Consider the following 14547-nt stretch of genomic DNA (forward strand, 5'->3'; position numbering starts at 1 on the left):
AATACCCCCCCCCCCAATCTTTATTCTGTCTTTAGTTGTTTTGCCTTCTAGAAAAATGTTTTGTGATTGGCCATATCCTTCAGGTACCTACTTTGGTGCAGGAATCTAATATTGTCTGAATTCACTCATCATGCTAAACCATAATGTAATCTGCTTTGTTTTGGTTTAGTGAACCTAACGATTAATAAAATCCACGTTTGTAGTATATGTGAGATTGTTTTACTTTCGTAAAGTATGGCATGTGGGTACTTTATGAAAGTAAAATGTAAAGTTGTTTTACTTTCCAAGTATGGAAGGTGGCTCCCCAAGATTAAGGATTACATGCAGGGTGAAAAGAGGTTCCTACATTATAACCTTGCCAAAATAATCTCCATAGTGCATACTGCATGTGATCCAAAATCCACAAATCAGTGGTATAGATGTTGGAATCTGTTTATTTCACAAACTGGTTATCGGCACCCTTAGAAAAATCTCTCCCCAAAACTTCAACCATTAACATATTTGTCAAGTCTTGTACTATTTAACAGTTTTCTATGTGTATGGGATAGAGTTAAGAAAAGGACTATAATTTTCTATTGCTGCAACAGAATTTGAAGCAATAGTACATGATGTTATCTTTTTTTTATTTCACTTTACTGCCTGACTCCAGGGTGACTTCTAGATAGCTCATAGTACAACAAACAAAACAAACAATAAAATTAGAGCCAGACTAGAAAAGAAAAAAAGAATAAGATGGTAAATCCATTAGACCATAGCACCAACATCTGGTGGAATGGGGAAACTTCAGACACCTTTGGTTAAGGCCAGAAGAAATAGCCAGATTTTTAAAGCTCTCTAAAATACCATTGGGGTATTATGTAATGGATAGTGATTGCTTGGACCATTGATAGGACAAACATAAATAAATAAAAACAACACATTTTAGGAACAAATATTTAATAAAATGACCACAAAAGCCTCACTGAGGTATTTGCTTCACTTTCAAAATTCTGATACATAACAAAATTATTCAATATACAAGATTTTTTAATAGATGCCCAGTTCACAAAAACAAGAAAACTTTTCGCACATAATGTTCATAAACAATGAACATTACAATGCATGAACATTCACAAAGAAACAGATCTATCACTGTCTTCCTAAACAAATAACTTGGAGAAATGTAAACCTATGGAAAACTTGCATTAGTTTATATTCATTTTACGAAACTCTCCCTGTTTCATAATGGAAATGAATCTTATTTGTTAATGAGCTGGATTAAGTTCCTTTTTGCATTTTCATTGCTTGAAAATTACATCTATTAATATATTTTTTTAAATTTTTGGACAATCTCTTAATTGGAAAAAAATGCACCTCAATTTGTTTAAGAATTTGTTTTTAAATCCAACTTAAACAAATTAAATCCAATTTAAAAGTTGTTAGAAAATTAAATTTGTATTCCTCTTTGCAAGCATACAGAGCTGTTTAAAGTACTAAGTTCAGATTTTCATGACAAAAAGCCAATACTAAGAAGATACAGAAAGATATACCTTGTTCAATACAGAACATTTCAATCTAGAAGAAATCAGTCTCTCTGTCTCTCTTTCTCTCCCTCTTAACTGCAAAAATATGTTAAGAAAAATTAGGCAAAGCAATGTATGTTTATATCCCAAAAAGTTTTATAAGTGCTATCATTCAACTTCCTCATATGCAAGTTTATAAATGAGTACTTTTAAAGTACATATATAGTTTTGAAACCTTACTGCAATCTTAGTGACATGTAAGAAATTATTATGAATTTTTATAAGTAGCTTGAAGAAAGGAAATCAGATCAAAACTATGCAGATTTTAAGTAGCATAGATTTCAGTTCATAAACAAAAGACAAAAATAAAATGGATTGCAGTTCGGAACAAAACTTTAAAAACAGAATTTTCAAAAAACATTTATGAAACTGTAGTATTGCTATCTACATTCATTTGCAAATAAAAAAAGTTACCATATTATCTTGTTTATACCTGTAATATTTCAGAAAGTAGATGCACTTACCAAAATCATCAGCTCCTAGATGTATGTTTGAAAGAATATAATGGAACTGCATTCCAGAGAATAAAGCTTTGTACAGATAGAATTAAGAATGTTCAGGAAATTATTTGCCTCTTCCTTAACACCACTTTGGTTATGTCATACAAGCATTTAAAGAGATAGAATGTTCATGTACAATAACAATACTTTGTTATTGCAATAAGTTAAGTACAAAGAGAAGATCAATAGTATTGGTAATAGTATTAATTTAAACTATTTCAATTATTGGAAACAAAATTACAGAACTTGAATTCTGTGATGAGATGGCATCCTGATCACTAGTTTGAGCAACATATAGCTTAATACTTTGTTTTGGGAGTTTTCTACTTGAAGAATGTCAGTGCTTTTAATGAAAAATGAAGTTTAATAAAGAGGTTATTCTTAAAATAATTTGCAATGCATATTAAACAGTTGTTTTTTGAAAATTATGGGCATCTTCAGAAATTATGGGCATCTTCAGAAATTTTCATTTCTCTTCACTCCTCATTTGGAGAATTTGAAATAGTTCCAATGCATAGAAGGGACACTAAAGAACAGTACTCAAATGAGGAAACTCAAATTATAAAAAAAAGTTAAACTAATAATGAAAATCACATTCCAAATTTTCCCCATATTATGGACTGGCAAAACACAGCTAAAAGGTAGAATAAAACAAATAGCAATTTCTTTCAGGAATTTTTTTTATAATTCTAAAGTTTTTAAGTTTCTAATGTCTCCTCATTTGCTCCACAAGTATCAACTACACAAATTAAACAGCTGGTCACTGGAAAAGCACGAACTTTAGAGTTTGGTGTCCATTTGTCAATTTCAGTGTTATATTCAAGGATGTGTCCCAACCGACCCACACCCTGAAATCCAGCCAGAACATAAATTGTGGAACCCACAGCAGCACATTTTACAGTAACACCTTTCCATGACATAGGGGAAACCATCTTCCATTCATTCAGTTTAATGTCATAGTATTCCACACTGTCTAAGCCACCTTTATAGGGAAGAAAGAAAATAATTATTAAGCCAATATAACTGTCATTATCATTTTAGGATAAAATGACAAGAAATTAAAAATATTTTACCAATATAATAAATAAGTTAATTGAATGGTTTAAAGAAACCACTCAAGTCTACTACAGAAATAGATAAAAATATATAGGTCCTAGAGATGAAAAGTAACTATATAAAAGTAACTATATAAAATCAAACTATATAAAATTGATGGAATAATTGTGAAATAATAATTTAATATCCTGAATATATCTTCAGAGTTTAATGGAACTTACTTCTAGGACATGATATAGCCTTAAAATCTTAAATGTTTAAAATTGTAAAGGAACCTCATTTAAAAATTCTATTTAACATTAAGAAAAAGGAATATTGATAGATTTATGCCTGAGCTATGCTTCATTATGAATACAAAACTTCCATAAGTAGTGAGGATAAGTAATGAGGATGTAATAAAATGGAATCATAAAGCCACAGAATTATTGGAATTGTACTATCTATCTCAATTGTACTAATTTAGCTTGTTAACTAAGTTCCACAAATATAATCATTCTTATTTTCAGATAAATACATATGGAACTGCAACATAAAAGACTATTTACAGGATATATTGGGAATATAAAATTACATTTAGAAAATCAGTATCGCAAGATCTGCAAATTAAGAAACAAGTATTATATTTATATTAAAGGTTAAGTATATTAAAATTAAAACTATATTTTGTTAATTTATAAGAAATATTATCAGAATATTTATAAGGAAATATTTTAATCACTAACTAGCATCGGTGTTTTATTTATATGACATTTAATTTATCATTAATATGAAAAAAACTCTTGGATAAAGGGCATTTGATGGTTCCTGTTTATGGAACTCAAGTAGTTTTAGGGAACTACTTTCTGTTGCATTTAAGCCTTCTGGTGCTGAACAATATTTTACCATTTATACCAATCTGCTTGAAATACTGTGACAGCCCTTTAAAGCCCATACTACAAGCATCAAGAGGGTTGATGTCTTTATCTTTCAGAAAGCAGAACTTAAGGTTTTATTTATTTTAATACTGCAACAGTCCATATAGCCTCATGGCAGTTAGGTAGAATAAATTATTAATACATACCTAAGCTATTTTGCCCCCCTACAGCAAATATTTTATCTTTCACCACCACCAAACCATGATTCTTTCGGGCTTCAAGCATTGGACATAGCTCAGTCCACCTGCAAATATTTAAAATACACAATTTCAAACCATATTTTCCTTTATGTTAAATGTGACCAAGACTTAATGAGAAATGTTATAATTAACTATTAGTTCTCTTATCTCAACAAAGCCTGGCAGATGAGTTGCAGCTCCACTTAAAATAGTGCGTGGTTCTTGGGTGGCTCTTTTGCATTTTCCTCCCCAAATAAGAATAAAGTAGTTTCCATGTTTTGAAGGGTGAGTGTACAACTTGGAAATCAAACTTTTCTACCATTTCACAATGTGAAGAAACTCATTTCTATTCCAAGCTTTTGTCAGGGAATAAAGTCAGTACTTACGTTTCCTTTGCTGGATCATAAACTTCGCAGGAGCTCAAGACTCTTCCAGAAACATTGTTCCCTAAACTTCCTCCGCATACATAAATCAGGCCATTTGCTTCTACCATCCCATGACTGCATCGCTGAGTCAGCATACTGGGCTTTGTATGCCAACTTTCTGTTCTTGTATCATAGCATTCAAATAAATATAAAGCAGAATTTCCTTTAAACAACAACAAAAAAAATCACTTAGACAATGAGACCATCTGCTTATTAAAATAATATCCTTAATAGGCAAACTACATAGACAATAAACTCTCAATAGTGATCCAGATTTTGACACACCATTTCCAGGGAATCTTAACTTGACATCTCAATTTCTCAACACCAAATCAGATTAGTTGTACTGAGGACAACATCTGATTAATGGAAGAAAAAAAGCACCGTTTTTATTGCAATTCTCAGTAGAAACACAGAGAAAACAAATGAGAAAATAGTGGTTTGTGTGTCCCCTTTAATGTGAATAAAATCTAAGAATCTTATTGCCATGCTAGCAGGGAGGAAGCTTGAGATATGCACGTTCTCCCTTCAGTGACTCAAGGGGCATAGAAAATGGCTCTCCAATGGAAAGGCCAGTGGAAAAATGGCTGCAATTTCATGCTACTCCTAAAGCAGAAGCCCAGGAAAGAAGTAAAACAGATTATTTGACAGTCTCCAACATAATGTTGCAGGGTCGTGGCTAATATTGTGGTTATACTGGGTATGTGTTTTGTGACACATACAGGTTATTTATTACCATGAGTAATGAGAAAAGCATGTAAATACAAAGGAAAATATTTTTGTTTTTGTATTTGGATAGATAAAAGAGATCTATACAAGTTTTCCTTGTATCTATACAAGGAAAATTTTCTAAAAATATAATCAGGAAAATAATCAAATAGCTTTGCAAAAAAAGAGTTGCACTTCACATGTTTATCAACACATTAATAAAACCAGTAAGTCTAATTCAAATCCAATGAGATAAGGCCCAGTGTGTTAAGTGAAAATTATTCTCTTATAAATATCTATGTATGTACTGTATGCATAGAAAATAATCCAAGTTGCAAAATCTTAGTTTAATTAATGCATGTAGTATTACTGTTCTAACATGTGGATTCAAAATTGGTATAATAGTGTTTACTGTAATCTACTTCTTTTAAAAGAAATATTTTGCAACAATACAATACCAAATGTAGCTTTTAACGTTCCCACAGCCATGTCCATTAATGTGTCTTACCTACTTCTGAACCACCAGATGTGTAAATTTTACCCTCTGCTGCACATGCTGCAAGACTGTCACGAGGAGTTGGAGGACCCAGTTTGGAGTACCAGCTGTCTTTAACAACATTATAGCAATCCATTCGTTTTATAGGAAAAAGCTGTGAACCACCCAAAATATAAACTACATTATCCCAGAAAACACAAGCTGCATCCCTCCGCTTTTCAAAGGGACATCGGATGTCTGTCCAGCTGTAATCCTGTATAAAAATAAATCAAAGCCGTATAGAATATTTTCAACCATGTCCTTCAAAAAAATGTCTTCAGTTTTGGGACCATTAATATTTTATTTTTATTCCATTTTTGTCAAGGGTTTGAGGATAACATGAATATTTCTGTTCCTGTTATCCTCAGAACATGATATATTAAGGTGAGAAACCACAATGAAGCCTGGAATTTTGCTTTAAGTCACTGTGGTTGTTAAATGGGTGACCATGTAAACTGATCTGATTTTATGACTGTTTTTACTATGGCTATGAAATGAAAACATCATGGATGTTAAGTAAATCGTATGAACTATGTCAGACTCATGACCCTAACATATATTTTAAAAGTGTTGAATTGCTGCAAAATAGAGCTGCACTCTTGAAACTGTAATCTCCCAGTATATCATTCTTTAGAAGCCTAATCTGCCCAGATCCATTTTAGAAAAAACAATTTTTTTGTTTTGTTTTGTTTTGTTTTGTACAATATCAAACATGTAAACAAAAGATTATATTAACAGCAAACATCTGCAATTTAAGTACATCCCTGAACTTTTCTCTCCTTTGGTGCATAAACTAGGTTCTGCTTGAAATAAAAATAATAAAATAACCCTAACATAAAGCCACAAAATGCAGGAATATAAAATGACGCATTAAGTAAAGATATATCTTTATCTAGTACATCTAATTCATTCAAGCAATGGAAGATCAGAATTACCTTTGGATTGAAGTATCGACATGACTGCGGCTGTGATCCTCCAAACAAGGCGATGCGGTACTCGTGCTTTTTCCTTCTTGGACGAGTCCCATCTACCAATTCTTCTCTGTCTTCTGGAGAAAGGAGATGGTATCTCATTCCACCTAAATAAAATAAAATAAAAAAAGGAGGGGGGAAATCTGATTTTGTGCAGTTCAAAGTTACATCTTTATTTCCAACATAAGAAGACACAATAAGTATTATGTACACCTTTTGTTCAAGAGGTCATCAAGTAAAAGAGCGCATCAGTTTCTTCCTTCTGTGGACACTTATTTCCTCACTCTTGCATGTTCACACATAAATAGAAGTTTTAATTTATGAAGAGTTCTCAAAAAACAAGGCCATAACTGTTTTCTTTCTTCCCAGTCATTCTGCTGAAGCTGAAGTTTCACTACTATCCAATTACTACTATATAGAGAGCACCAAAGTACCAGACCACCTTGTCTTCAAAGGAAAGGAGAGAGGGGTACTGACTGCATTATGAAATATTGCCAAACACATGGATCTAACTCTTGTACTTGGACATTCTATGGAGATAATTTCACAAGCAAGACACTCATGACAAAAAAGGGAACTGTAAGGATTAAGGCAGCATTTTGGATTGCCTGATCCCATGTAGTTCAAGAAGATAATCTCAAATTGTGCCTAAAAATAAACTGAAAGACAGTGAAGAACTTTAACACCGCTGAGATAGATTTACCATAGTGAATCAACAATCTAGCTTCTTTGACCTAAACCAGCTGGCTCCTGAAGTATTTAAAGGCAGATAAACGTATAATTCATTGAATTCCTCTAACCTGTACTGAACAAAACTATAACTAGCTAAATCATTTCAAGAATGCACAATTGGCATTCTAAAATGTATAATATGCTTTGTGCAGATAGCCCTGAACAAAACAGCAAGTTCCATTCTGTAGAATCTTAAAGGAACTATCAAAAACATTCACAGCAATGACTGTTATATGTTTTATGATTAGAATTTATCAGTGTACTGCAAATCATTCTTGTCTAAAAGCAGGTGTGGGGCTTCTTAAAAAAGGTTTTTGGAATCCAAAGAGAGTATGGCCTGTGAAATAGATTTTCCTGAAAGAAGGACTAACGTTTGAGAACATTTTTCTTGGAAGGAGCTAGAATGTAAAAGACAATTGGTTTCTTACCCACCCACACCCAAAGGATAAAATTAGCTCTTTTCAAGGGGTTATTTTCATTGGGTTATGTGGTGACATAAGCAACCCACAGAGGAAATAAGTATTAGAATGTTGAAAAGACATCTTGATGATAAACTTACTTATAACCATTTTGAGACACTCTGGGTTGTCTTGTATAAGTGGCTCTGCCTGTACAGTTTTACTAAGGAAATTCTTTGAAATTAAAGGAAACCTGACTTTAGCAAGAATATCAACCATGAAGGGCTGACGGTTTGGCTCATCATACTTTAACCAACGGACAGCAGCATCATAAACCTGGAAATTAGGAAAAAGATATTTAATTAGTCACATATACATAGCAGTCTATTTTAGAAATGGCAAAGAAAATATTATTTAAAATAAACTCTAAAGCTTCACTTCAAACGCCAAACTTAACTTTGACCATTTAGCAGAAGAAGGTACTATTACCTGAGACATTTTTTCTTCTATCACTTGTCAATCTTAATTGATGAGTTCTTTTTTTCACTCAAAATTGGTAAAGAAACTTGGAAAAACAAATGTTGATATTAATAAAAGCTGTTCTACATTAACTGCTAACATTAAGAATGTCATGTCCTTATGGAACTTTAGAACTGTGCATTAACTAGACCTGAAGGAAGAACTAGATGCAGAAAGTAAAGGCCAAAGTGGTCCCACTGGTAGTAGAAGTACTTGCAGCTGTGACTCCTAAACTGGATGTGTGGCTCCAACAGATCCCAGGAATGACATCAGAGCTGTTTGTCCAGAAGAGTGCAATGCTAGGAACAGCTAAGATACTATGCAGGCTTCTGATAGAAGACCTGAGATTGAGGAAGACATGGGGTTTTAAAAATGTGTTTTTTTTTAAAAAAAAATTACCTGATCTTCAGCTCTTACAGTCAGAGTATCTTGATTGAGGAGATGAGTCACACGTTTAACATCTAACTGCTGAAACTCATCGGTCTTGTACACCTCTGTGAAGTGCTGATAAATATAATCATCTGCAGTGGCCTTCAGTTCTGGGCAGTCAAGGCACTCTGCTAATACACTTATACCTAATGCAAAATGGAAAAAAGAAGTGCTTGCTTTGTGAGATATTATATAAAATACACATTATTTTTGGGCCTTTGAGTCATTGATACTTCTTGACAAGTCCCTGGACAAGCAGTTTTCTTGACAAGATTGCACGAGTGATTTGCCAATGCCTGATTCCTAGGCTGAGAGAAAATGACCATCCCAAAATCAGCCAACTGCCTTCTACTAGAAGTAGCCTTCTACTACTAGAATTCAGTCTCCCAATTTCTAGTTTTTAACCACTACACTAAATGGATTCTCAAAAAAACAAATATAAGCACTTATAAACCTCAATGTTTTAAAATATGCAAATTATTTTTAAATTTTAACAAAATTATATATTAATTATAAAAACTGTTTCCAAAATATAATACAAAGTCAATGAGGTTCTTCATTCCAAAGTTTGGAAATTTTGTAATATCTTTAACAGAAGGGAAATCCCTTACCAAGACAATTTGTAGCATCCACTTGCTCTTTTAAAAATTCTACGCACATTTTTTTCACAGGTTCAATTTGATATTGATTTGCTGCATCCAACAATGATTGGACATTGTTACTGTTCACAGAAATTCTGGAAAAAAAATATCAATGTTTACACAAGTAAACATTTTAACAAATATACATATAAACCCTGACACATTTAAAAAAGTAACCTTGAGAAGATTTTCTTAACTTTAACAATTAAAAATATGTAGAAGTATACAACTATAAGATCTGCATATAGAATTAATGTGAGTATTTCTTGCAACATTTAAAATAACATTCTGTATTAGATATAATATTTTGTACTTGAATGCCCAATGTAATCAAATGAACAAAATTTTCTAGATTTGTATTTGTAGGTGGCTAGCAATAGTGAATATTGTGAGATACTTACCTTGCAGTATAAGCAAACTCCACCAGCTGTTCAATTATATCTGGCTCAGCATCCTTTAATTCAACTTCAAATGACTTTGATTCAATCATATTTGCTGTAATTAGATAATATTATCAAGAGTTTTTTTTAAAAAAAAACTTGCAGAACTATTACTCTGATCTTTGAATGAGCAAACCTGTTTCTTGTGGGAACTCTTCTTGGATGAAATTCTGAAACACCCTTTAGGTATTTCCAGTCACTATTGTCAATCACAAACACTATTTAGCAGTAACCCACATCTATCACAGCTACCAAGAATTATGGCTCAGTGGACCAAGTAGCCAAGCCAGACCCACAATCCCTGTCCTGATTAAGCTTGTTTTAGGGCAGAAAGGAAAGCTGGTCACAAATGAGAAGGGATGCATCAACGTTTACTCTCCCTTTCTCAGCTTAGGACATTTATGAGAACATTGTGTATTATAATAGCTTAGCAACAGCAGAAAAGCTGAGGAGACAGAGTAAAGCAGTTCTTACCAGTAGGACAACCATGCACCCCCAAACTCCACACAGCATTCTGTTTCAAAGTGAAAGTTCTGTCATTCTTCCAGAAGCACAATTGAGTCAATGGCTTATAAGCACAATGCTTATTTACACTTGATCACCTATTTGTGGCCTATTTAGAAATAGCTGATGATCCAGCCACATGTAAGATGGAATGTTAGGGTATATCCTGAAGGACTATTTTCATATCCTTCTCACAAAACATGATGTCATGGAGGAGACATTACTTTTTCCAACTATCTATTGATAATTTCCTATGGGTAGTTTTAATCTATATAAAAGGAAGTATGTATTAAGGCATTAATGTTATGGTTTAATTAGGACTGTAGGAATTACAGTAACAAGACTTGTTCAATACTAATTAAAATGTTCTGTCCTTTTTTTTGCAAATCTGGGGATAATAAATTGATATTTTAAACAGACAATTAAAAGCTGAACTGGGAAAAAAAAACCTTACTGGTAAACATTAAGTGAAAAAAGTGACTGGCTGAAGCAAGTACAACCCGATGAGCTGGGATCTTCCTCTCCTGGACTATTAATATAACATCACATAGCGTTTTCTAAAATAGAACCCAAAAAAAGCACAAAGTTAGGATCCAGAAATATAATATTTCTTATATTCAAAGAAACTGGTAGAAATGTTTATTTTCTTCACTAAACCTTATCTTGCTGCCTGGCGAATTCTGGAAGTTGAACTCCACAATATGAAAGTTGCTCAGACGGAACTATATTTACTTCCTGCAGGATAGTATCAGAGCACATTTGAATTATCTTATTCCAATGTAACTTAACTATAAAGTTAACATAATTAACAGTAACATGTACCAAATGGAACAGACTGGGTTATAAAACCTCACCTTAACAATTCTTCTAGAATATCAGAATTGCATTTTTTTATGTAAACGAATCAGATAATTACACTAATGTAAGAGATTGGGCAATAAATCAAGATGCTCCTAGTTCAAATCCCACTAACGAACCGGCAGCTTTATGCCGGCAGCACCAGGCACCCCGCCCTCGTTTGCCATACGGAAGAACACTAACCAAGACTTGGCAAAATAACAAAAGAATGCCAAGCCAACCCCTTCAAAACGGGGCCCTTTTCCTAGGGACATTCTACACTAGGAAGGCAGTGCGCTACAGACTTGAAACTGCCAAAGCTTCGGTCCCTCGTTTTCGAGCAGGGGTTCCGACCCATAGTCCCCACCCCAGCTCCGGGTTTTTGCTGGACCCCGCAAGGCGACAGGCTCCTCCAAGGTTTCTTTACGGGAGGCCCAGAGTTCACCCATCTCACCCCCGATCTCCCTTCCTCCCCCACTTACTTGCTTCCTCATGTTATTCATGACCGCCATGAAACTGGCTAACAATTTGGCTTCCTCTCGAGCAGCAAGCTTCTTCTCAGTTTTCTTCTTGATGTTTTTATCTGGCACGGATGCCGCCATGCTCTCCTCTCTCCTCGTTCCCACCTTCTGCCTGCTCTTCTTGCCTTCAAGGTAAGAAGACTTCCTCACACCGACGCGGGTTCACACAAGACGAAAATGCAGGAACCGGCGCGAAGCAATGATAGCTTCCTCGACCTAAGAGGCGAGCGGTCGAACTGAGGCACTACCGCACTGACAATCAGCGGACAGCGCAATCACGTAAAGCCGCACCCCCAGCTGCTTTCCACCTTCTTTTTTATGAAAGCTCTGCCCAATCAGGAGGCAGATTGCGAATGTCTCTGCTATCCCTTACAGCCAATCTCGCCGCAAACAAGGATTTGGAGGGGTCGGAAAGAGGAGGGATGTAAACAAAGAATGAGCCAGTGCATGTCGTCATCACGTTCTACTAATTTTTTGAGATTTGGTGGATGGTGGGTAGCGAATACGTGTAAGGAAACTCAGCGAGGCTGAGCTTAATGAATCGAGGTTAAATATTTCTTTTTGGTTAAGACGCGCGCAATCCGATTTGCTTTCAGTAACCATGTTTAAATTAAAAAGAAGAATTTACGTATCAATTAACTGGAATAAAAGCATAGATAGATAGATAGATAGATAGATAGATAGATAGACAGACAGACAGACAGACAGACAGACAGACAGACAGATTTTAGACAGCTCAGTATTATATATTTACCTCGATTTGCTTTTAAGAGTTTCAGATAGCCTTTGTCTCCAGATTCTTTGGAGACATCAAAGAAGAACTGAAGAAAAGGAAAAATAAAATAGGATCTTAAGAAGAAAAGCAAATATTTTAAGAACATGTGCTTAGGGTTTTTGTTCAGAATATATTAGGTAAAGTGTTAATACAATTAAGAAATGTAAATTTCAGTAAATTTACATTTATGTACAGTTTTTCCAGAACTTGCTTTAATTATCAGTTGCAGCATTTCCCACTCTTTTAACATCACTGGGTCAATTAACAAAATGCTTTAATTTTCCAGTGTTTTGCACTGAGAGATCTGGCAGATAAAACTCAGGAACTAATCTCTTTTGTATCTTCAATTGATTTACATACTTGAGAAAAGATCAACAATAAACAGAATACAAGTTATTATAATAGTGACAATGAAAGATTTATATCCAGTTTCCTAAAGTGAAATAATGTTTTATAAACCAGATATAGCAATGTGGTTCTTTCTCCTCTCTTACCAAGTTATTTCAGTAATGTATCGAGATGATGCATGAGTTATTTTCCACAGGAAACCAACTGCAATACATCTCTTGGAAGAAAACCCTGTACAAAAGGTAAAGGTTCCCCTTGCACATATGTGCTAGTCGTTCCTGACTCTAGTGGGTGGTGCTAATCTCAATTTCAAAACCGAAGAGCCAGCGCTGTCTGAAGATGTCTCCATTGTCATGTGGCTAGCCAAAGGCACGCGGAACGTTGTTACCTTCCTACCAAAGGTGGTTCCTATTTTTCTACTTGTATTTTTTATGTGCTTTCAAACTGCTAGGTTGGCAGAAGCTGGGACAAGTAACAGGAGCTCACCCCGTTATGCGGCACTATGGATTCAAACTGCTGCACTGCCAATCTTTCGATTGACAAGCTCAGCTTCTTAGCCACTGAGTCACCGCATCCCCTACCCTGTATACAGAACAGCAAAATTAGCATTGAAAGCAGAATTATGCTTATAATTACATTGCCCAAGGAACCTCAGAAATTTTTCCCATGCTACTGTGAACAAGGTAAGTTAGTGTATATTGATTTTTGAAAATTAAAGTATTTTTGATTTTTTCCTGTATTTTAGAAATATGAGACAAATATAGACTTTAGAATTATCCCCAAAATGATTAATCATTGGTGAGGAAGAAACAGTTTATTGTTTTAAAAAAATACACACCTGAATTTCTTTCATATTGTACTAATCTCTGATTATAGAAATTATTCCCACAGTTACCTATGTTGAACTTTAGATTCTTTTAATATTTAGATAAGTAGACATTATTTTAATGGATTTCATAAAGAGTTAATTGAATTTTGTTTCCACTTAAATCAATAGGACAAAGTAATTGTGATCTTGGTTTAATTGAAATCAATGAAAATTAAGGTACAGCTGCAATGTTATGCAAGATAATAAGCTGTTCCAATCTCTTAATTGCATAAGAATGCATAGGATTTGATTGTTAGTTCAATTAATGATCCCTCCAACTAATTAGTTGAATCTGGAGTTTTAACAAGTAGGAACCTGTTTAAGTGAGTATAGTGTTCTGCTTTTTACTGGTTCTGTGTATGCTATAGTTAATATCAGGGGTGGGTTCTATTTTTTTTTACTACTGGTTCTGTGGGTGTGGCTTATTTTGTGGTGTGGCTTATTTTGTGGGTGTGGCTTGATGATCATGTGACAATTATTTAGTATTTAGCAGAGGTACTGGTCTATCAGGCTGTACTGATCTACTCATGTATTTTTGCAGGCACTGATCTACTCATGTATTTTTGCAGGCACTGATCTACTCATATATTTTTGCAGGCACTGGTCTACTCATGTATTTTTGCAGGCACCGGTCTACTCATCTGTTTTCTTTTAACACTGATCAGCTGTAGGGCGGTCCTTTGAA

The 14547-nt window shown here is 34.2% G+C and overlaps 1 protein-coding gene across 3 annotated transcripts; it reads right to left on the reverse strand.

Annotated features, from left to right (window-relative positions):
- Positions 1 to 919: 919 nt before the first annotated feature.
- KLHL7 (kelch like family member 7) lies at positions 920 to 12287 on the reverse strand. Of its 3 annotated transcripts, XM_034402485.3 has the most exons (12): positions 11833 to 12287; positions 11171 to 11248; positions 10968 to 11070; positions 9971 to 10064; positions 9540 to 9664; positions 8899 to 9074; positions 8142 to 8316; positions 6815 to 6957; positions 5853 to 6093; positions 4598 to 4799; positions 4179 to 4276; positions 920 to 3044 (listed from the first exon to the last, which is right to left on the reverse strand). In XM_034402485.3, exons 1-12 carry the CDS (start codon positions 11950 to 11952, stop codon positions 2761 to 2763), a joined length of 1839 nt encoding a protein of 612 aa, XP_034258376.1. In that variant the 5' UTR covers positions 11953 to 12287; the 3' UTR covers positions 920 to 2760. The 3 variants fall into 3 exon arrangements, with proteins under 3 accessions (XP_034258376.1, XP_034258377.1, XP_087748806.1); XM_034402486.3 differs by lacking the exon at positions 11171 to 11248 and having other exon boundaries at positions 11833 to 12170; XM_087892680.1 differs by lacking the exons at positions 10968 to 11070; positions 11171 to 11248 and having other exon boundaries at positions 11833 to 12109.
- Between the last annotated feature and the right edge of the window lie 2260 nt (positions 12288 to 14547).

The sequence above is a fragment of the Pantherophis guttatus genome, chromosome 4 (assembly GCF_059756535.1).
Source record: "Pantherophis guttatus breed Tessera chromosome 4, ASM5975653v1, whole genome shotgun sequence".
Taxonomy (NCBI): domain Eukaryota; kingdom Metazoa; phylum Chordata; class Lepidosauria; order Squamata; family Colubridae; genus Pantherophis; species Pantherophis guttatus.